The sequence below is a fragment of the Primulina tabacum genome, chromosome 14 (genome assembly GCF_025594145.1).
Source record: "Primulina tabacum isolate GXHZ01 chromosome 14, ASM2559414v2, whole genome shotgun sequence".
Lineage (NCBI taxonomy): Eukaryota > Viridiplantae > Streptophyta > Magnoliopsida > Lamiales > Gesneriaceae > Primulina > Primulina tabacum.
This window is the reverse complement of record NC_134563.1, coordinates 37,432,799-37,439,673: the sequence shown is the minus strand read 5'-3', so window position 1 is coordinate 37,439,673 and position 6,875 is coordinate 37,432,799. Positions and strand designations below refer to the sequence as shown.

General features: G+C 35.3%; 2 protein-coding genes across 2 annotated transcripts; both read left to right on the top strand.

The window, feature by feature from the left end:
• The first annotated feature begins 552 nt into the window (after window positions 1-552).
• LOC142525311 (zinc finger protein ZAT10-like) lies at window positions 553-1,670 on the top strand. Its single transcript, XM_075629567.1, has one exon. It carries the CDS (start codon window positions 715-717, stop codon window positions 1,480-1,482), a length of 768 nt encoding a protein of 255 aa, XP_075485682.1. The 5' UTR covers window positions 553-714; the 3' UTR covers window positions 1,483-1,670.
• Window positions 1,671-5,967: 4,297 nt separating this feature from the next.
• LOC142525443 (LOB domain-containing protein 37-like) lies at window positions 5,968-6,805 on the top strand. The gene is made up of 2 exons (XM_075629740.1): window positions 5,968-6,253; window positions 6,345-6,805. The coding sequence occupies exons 1-2, from the start codon at window positions 6,070-6,072 to the stop codon at window positions 6,719-6,721; spliced, it is 561 nt and encodes a 186-aa protein (XP_075485855.1). The 5' UTR covers window positions 5,968-6,069; the 3' UTR covers window positions 6,722-6,805.
• Window positions 6,806-6,875: the final 70 nt, after the last annotated feature.

Here is a 6,875-nt window from a genome sequence, read left to right as displayed (position 1 = left end):
AGATCAAGGTGTACAACTACCTTCACAAACAAAAGAGAGGACGGGGAAAATTTGCAAAATAACCTCGGTCAACTATTTATTTAAGAAAATGATTTTCTCGTGTGTATTTGAAATACACATGAAAAGGTTATTTTTTTAATTAAATAGTTGACCGAGGTTAAAAAAACAAAATATCCCAACAGACAGAGAATTAAAATATTTATTGAACTCGGACAAAGAACAAACTGAGCCTTTACAACTTGCAGAAGTATTCTATCCAAGAAAAAAACGTCGAGAGACGCAAAGGTTGAGGAAAAAACCTTATTTAAGAATAGAATATTCGATTCCGATTGTACAGGTGGAGCGTTTTATAAAGAGGCGCGAGGAAGTTTTGACTTGGACTGAGTCGGCTACCCACACACTTCACTTACTCTAAACTCCACGTTTCTTCCACTTGGCTATTAGCTAAACAAGTAAAGCTAGCTTACGCTCAATATTTTTTTAGACAAAAAGTGAAGTATTCGAAAAGATACATAGCTGTGTAACTGTCTTACTTTCCTCACACCTGTCACGCATCTTCCCACTCCTTTTCCCTTTTCTCGTGCTCTTTATATACAACAGAAACTCTAGCTCAATATATTCATCCATCTTTCTGTTATTCATCTCCGAAACAGAATTTAATTCCCTCTTTGTATTCAAGAAACAAACTTGTTTAGGTTTTAGATCGATCTTGAAATGGCGCTTGAAGCTTTGAACTCACCCACCGCTCCTGACAAGTCGTTTCATTTCGACAGCAATCCCAGTTTAAGCTATCTTGAGTCTTGGACCAAAGGCAAGCGATCCAAGCGTCCGCGCAGTGTCGACGAACGTCAAGAGCCCACGGAGGAGGAGTACTTGGCTCTTTGTCTCATTATGCTCGCTCGCGGTGGTGGCGGACCATCTAATGCTTCTACTTCTACTTCTCCCACTACATCACAGATTGTTAAGCACTTACAGCCTCTGACTCGGCCTCCACCGCTTCAGCCGGTTAAATTGGTCTACAAGTGTTCCGTATGTGACAAGGCATTTGGGTCCTACCAAGCTTTGGGGGGGCACAAGGCCAGCCATCGCAAGCTCGGCGGTGGGGATGAGCAGTCGACTACCTCCGCCACCACCGCCACAGCCACCACCACAACTAACTCTGCGGCGGGAAGCGGGAAGACCCACGAGTGCTCGATCTGCCACAAGCGCTTTCCCACAGGGCAGGCTTTGGGAGGCCACAAGCGATGCCACTACGAAGGCGGTGCGGCAACCAACCACGCCACCGCTCGTGCGGGAAGCAGCGGGGTGACGTCTTCGGAAGGTGTGGGCTCCACGATTACTCACAGGGACTTCGATTTGAACTTGCCAGCTTCGCCGGAATTACGGCCGGGTTTCGGCTCCGGGATTGAAGACGAAGCAGAAAGCCCCCACCCCGCGAAGAAATCCCGTCTATCGCTGCCACTGAAGATGGAAATCTTTTGAGAGGATTGACTTAGCTTATCTGCAGAATTTAGGATATTACTTCGAAAATTCGTTTTATTATTATTATTTATTTTTTCTTGGTAGGTAGAAATTTAGTTTGTGTTAATATAGTTTGGAATAGATCTCAGTCACAGATTATTATTTGTAATTGCAGGGATTTCCGACTTCGGTAAAGGTGTTTTTCGTTATTTCTCATTAAAAATTTTAGTATATTAGCATTTTTAACAGTTCCGCATGTTGGAAATATTCAAATTACGTTGTTTGCAAGAAAAAAATTGATTATGAATGTGTAAGGAAAAAAAATCCATAATTTAACAGTACTTGACAGCATAATGACAGATTAGAAGGTAAATTTTTTCCGATGAATTTGCCTCAACTGTAATCTATATTTATTTAGCATGAAATACTTTTTCATTTTTTGTTTAATAAATACATTGAATCACAACTCAATTAGAAAAAACAAGTTTGAAAACGAGAGTGGAGTACAATGATAAATAAGTATTTGGAATGAAAAAACTAAAAAAATATTGATAAAACTAATTTTTATCATTTTAAATGCATATTAGAGCCGAAATAATTGCATTTTTATTAATCAGAAAAGAAAACAGATTGAATGAATAAGTTTTTGAAGTTCTAGATTTTGATTATTTCTCCCAGAAGCGGAGCCAGCCGCCAGAATCGTATCTTACTAATTACTAAATATAAATAATTAGCATCTAAATTTTTTTTAAATAAATTGAATACCTCTAAATATTTGCGCAGTGGTATATATAATGATATCATCAAAAGACCGATATATTGCATAACTTTTTGATATCCTTTAAATTTACCTTTCTGAATTGCTTTAAATTTCAAACGAGTTTTAATTTTGGTTGGATAATCATTCATATATAATACTAACTTTTAGGCTACGTTTGGCTTAAGGATAAAATTATGAAATGATTAAGTGATAAAGAGAATGATTGAAATAGAAATATAATATATAATGATAAAATAATATTATGTTTGTTACGATGGTTAAGAACGAGATAATTAAGAATATTTTGATGAATTGATAAAATTGTCTATCCACTTCGGTGGCGGTGTGGTGGCCGGCGGTCGGGGTGGCGGCGGCGGCGGATGTGGTCGGCCAGAGGTTGTCGGTCGGCGGTCTGCCGGCGTTCGGTCGTCAGTCGGCGGTCGGCGGTCGGCGACGGCGGACGGTCGGTGACAGGAAGTCGTGGTAAGAGAAGGATAAAATTGGGAAAATATGATGTATTAAGAGTTGGATAAATAACTATAGTGGGTGAGGAGATTATTTTATCCCAGTTAATATAACCAATCATTTATAGGATAAATTGATTTAGTTAAATAAATATTCTATCAAATATGAGATTAGGCTAGGTTAAAAAACTATAAACCCCCGTAATTCATCGTAGCAAACGTAGCCTTACAATATGCTATTTACTAATTTCTCACAGAAATGTACATACGTGAATGACGTGCAAAAAATTGGAATGGAAAAATAAAACCGAAAAGAAAGCGTGCACGTATGGTTTTTAGAATCTAGAACATAAAAATTGGCAAACGTGTTTCATATTTTACGTATGTTGTTTGGGCTTCACCATGTATATCCAAAGCTATACGTAATTATTGGTCACTTTCATTTACGGTTTGTTAAAACTTATAATCTATTTATTTAAACTTATAAATATATTATTTGCATTCTAGTTAAATGGATTAATTTATATAAGTTATAAAAGTTAATTTTGTAATCAAATAAATACTTAGTCCAGCATCTGCAGTATTGTGTAAAAAAAATCATATTTTTCAATGGATCGAGTCGGATCAGATATTCGACTCACACATTAAACTAATTTTTGTTCTTTGGTTAATTCAAGTATCACCAGTTAAAAAAAAAACGAACACATTCGATGCACGGTTTATATAAAATTTCAACATTAAAGAAATTTTATATTCAAGAAAGTAATGTATACCCCAGTTGTTTTTGTGAAAAAAAGTGGTGTTCGTTCACCTTCCAAGAACGACTAAATTAAACTAATGGTAGTTTAATATGACTTTAATTCTTAATGTAGCTTGCCTAATTTTAAATTTTCAATATTTGACTAGCCTCAATATGAAAACATTGACTGGTTTGATAATGAATTCGGTACATTAAAGGAAGTCGGCTACCAACAAAAAGTGGCCCGTGCGGTTAATATAGTCAACATTTCAAAGTCCGACTTAGTACACGGGATAACCATTTCCTAAGCTGATCAAACGCCTAAAATCTTCGGATTTGACGGGAAAATCTATGTTAGATTACATCTGAAGTGTTTTTCTCATAGTGATCAAATTGTAGCATTTAGATTTCTAGTACATGATGTGTGAATCATAGATTGATCTGAATTTGATATATAATCCGAGAAATTTTCGTTTGTCATTTCGATTATAAAATTATGTGAAATTTATTGAGATACGGTTTTTTAGAATGTATTTACATTTATTTCGACACAATATTATAACATTGTAATGACTACTTTCTCAGGATCCATGAATTCTTAGTGTTATACATACATCAATAAAATATCGATGGTTAGGCCGATTAACGAAGTGGTGATCAGTCACAAACCTGGGTGGAGAGAACGGGCCGAAGCAATGTAATATTTGGGCCGGACATTAACATAATATAAAAGAGTGGATATACACAATCGGGTCCAATAATAGAACGTATCTGATCTTTTTGCTGGTAAAATTTATATACGTTCTGTTAAAAAATCGATATAACAAGTTTAGAGAAAAGAGTTGAAGTATATGTATACAAATATAATATATCTATTCTCTATATTATTTATTTATACTACAAAGCGTGAGATCATTAGAGTAATCACCTATGATCTATCACCACGTTTAATATAAATAAAGATTTCATTTTATATACTTATACTTTTAATATATGTAATCAAATTTTCTTATATTTAAAACAAATAATCGAAATAAAAATATATTATACCTAAACAATAAATAATATTTATATATAATATCATATACACTTAGTGTGTGTCACATTACCAATATATATAAAATTGAGCGTAGGAGGGAGATGGGGAAAAACATAAAACTTATTAGTATAATTTTTAATTTCTCAAAATGAAAAATCAAAAGGGTAGATGGGGAAAAACCTAAAATTTATTAATATAATTTATAATTTCTCAAAATGAAAAACCGAAAGGTGGGAAAATCGAAGGTAAAAAATAATTTATTTATATAATTTATAATTTCTCAAAATGAAAAACCAAAAGGTGGGAAAATCGAAGGTAAAAAATAATTTATTAAAATAAGTCAACGACGCAAGAATGGGAGGATGGAAAAAATGTTTGAATGAAGATAATGGAGTGTGTACGTGGAAAGCAACAAAAAACAAAAGAAGACAAAATATAAAAATCCAAGGGTGGAGAATCAGTCACCCATTTCTGAAAAGCCGCGGAAACACGGAGCCGCTCGAACCCATAGTTTGGAACAAGATATTCTCTTCCCATCACATCACATCCCATCACATCCTCCACCAACTTTACTAACAAGGACTGCGTTTGGCTTCTTCATTCATTTCCTGTCGCAATATTCATCTTCGAATTACCAAATATGTCAAAATAAATAAATAAATAAATAAATAAATAATACTATTTTAACTAATAGTTGAATTATTGAGATGTAAAAACTATAGTTTAAATTTATTGCTTCAAATGAGAGAATGATCATTCATTATTCATGCTTGGCTGCCAGAAAGAATTCGTTCACTTCATCGGAATAAAATCTTGATTTTGATAAGATTCAAACAAAAATTTTAAATCTACATATTTTGAGAGTCTAGCTATTTTATAGTCATTATAGATTTATAGATAGAGTACCAAGAATATTAATTATCACAAAAGCTCATGGTTTTTTCTTCTTCCAGTTTCGCATATATTAAATATTCCGTACATTAATTTCTTAAAAATATACATTACTTACACCACGCAGCCACATCTTGTTTGGTTCATTATAGTATTGAAAAACCAATTCAAATCTCATGTTTGTTTCATTCCACTGCTTATGCATTCAACAAACATGGAAAGCAATACTACTTGGTAAAGAAGAAGTTGTAATTTTGGTATTTTTAATGCCCATATATGCTTCTTCAATAACAAATATAAAAAAATTGTTTTAATGGTAAATAAAATAAGCTAATTCATTTATCTAACACATTTTAGCATACATGATTCTTGAAGTATATCTCTCTTCTTACATTAATACCAAAAACGACTTAATTTATAATCTGTATATCTTGTACATGTATCTGACAGAGTATATGACAAACATTTTCGAAATAAAATGCTATTTTAATTTCCTATAATCTCAAAGCCAGAGGCGTCAACCCCAAACACGCCCTATCTTAACCCAACCAGGGTTACTTTTAAACTTGAACCCTACTCATATTTTAGTGTCTTATAATGAACTCCAAAATTCACTCATTTTACTCTCTCTGTTCTTGTTTTCCTCTGAGTTCAAGAAATCTCGGAGGAAAACGAAAAGATTAAGCAGAAACCAAGATTCTCATTCCCTCACAAGATGAGCTGCAATGGCTGCAGAGTTCTGAGGAGAGGTTGCAGCGACCACTGCATACTAAAGCCGTGTTTGGATTGGATCGAAACCCCACAAGCCCAAGCCAACGCAACCCTCTTCGTTTCAAAATTCTTCGGCCGCAGCGACCTCATGTCCTTCATCTCCGCCGTCCCTCAACACCGTAGACCCGGTGAGTACATATTGATTCCGATGGATGATCGTACAATTTGTTGTGTATCTGTGTTCTTAAAAGTTTTCGAATACTCCTCTTGTTGAAACAGCTCTGTTTCAATCTCTGCTGTTTGAGGCATGTGGGCGTTCCGTGAACCCAGTGAACGGGGCGGTGGGGCTGTTGTCCACGGGGAATTGGAACATCTGCCAGGCGGCAGTGGAGACAGTTCTCTCCGGCGGATCTCTGAGGCCGTTGCCCGCCGGAATCCTGCCTTCGAAATCTGACGAAGATCAATTAAGTGCTAAGCTCCTAGTGCATGGAACCAACGGCATCGCCATCACAGAATATCCACCATGGGGTCGCGGCGGGGAGAACACGGCATCTTTCGTGTCCGGACTATCCGAAATATCACCGGAAATAGGAAGAGATAAGGTTAAGAAGAAGGTTGGTAACAAAGAGCCAAAGCTACTCAACCTTTTTGCATAATGATAACAGAATTAAATGTACTAATTTAACTTTTTGAAGACTGAGCTTAATTAAATGTAATAAGAAGAGTTTATCGGGGCCTCCTATTTTGACTTTTTTGGTGATTAAATGGGTAAATAATGTTTTATTCCTCAACCAGCAGTGGGATGATCAA

Bases quoted from the DNA above. Each gene is read 5' to 3' on its own strand.
- LOC142525443 (XM_075629740.1), top strand. From the start codon at position 6,070: ATGAGCTGCAATGGCTGCAGAGTTCTGAGGAGAGGTTGCAGCGACCAC. The intron at 6,254-6,344 runs GTGAGTACATAT...TTGTTGAAACAG, and splicing joins CCCTCAACACCGTAGACCCG to CTCTGTTTCAATCTCTGCTG.
- LOC142525311 (XM_075629567.1), top strand. From the start codon at position 715: ATGGCGCTTGAAGCTTTGAACTCACCCACCGCTCCTGACAAGTCGTTT.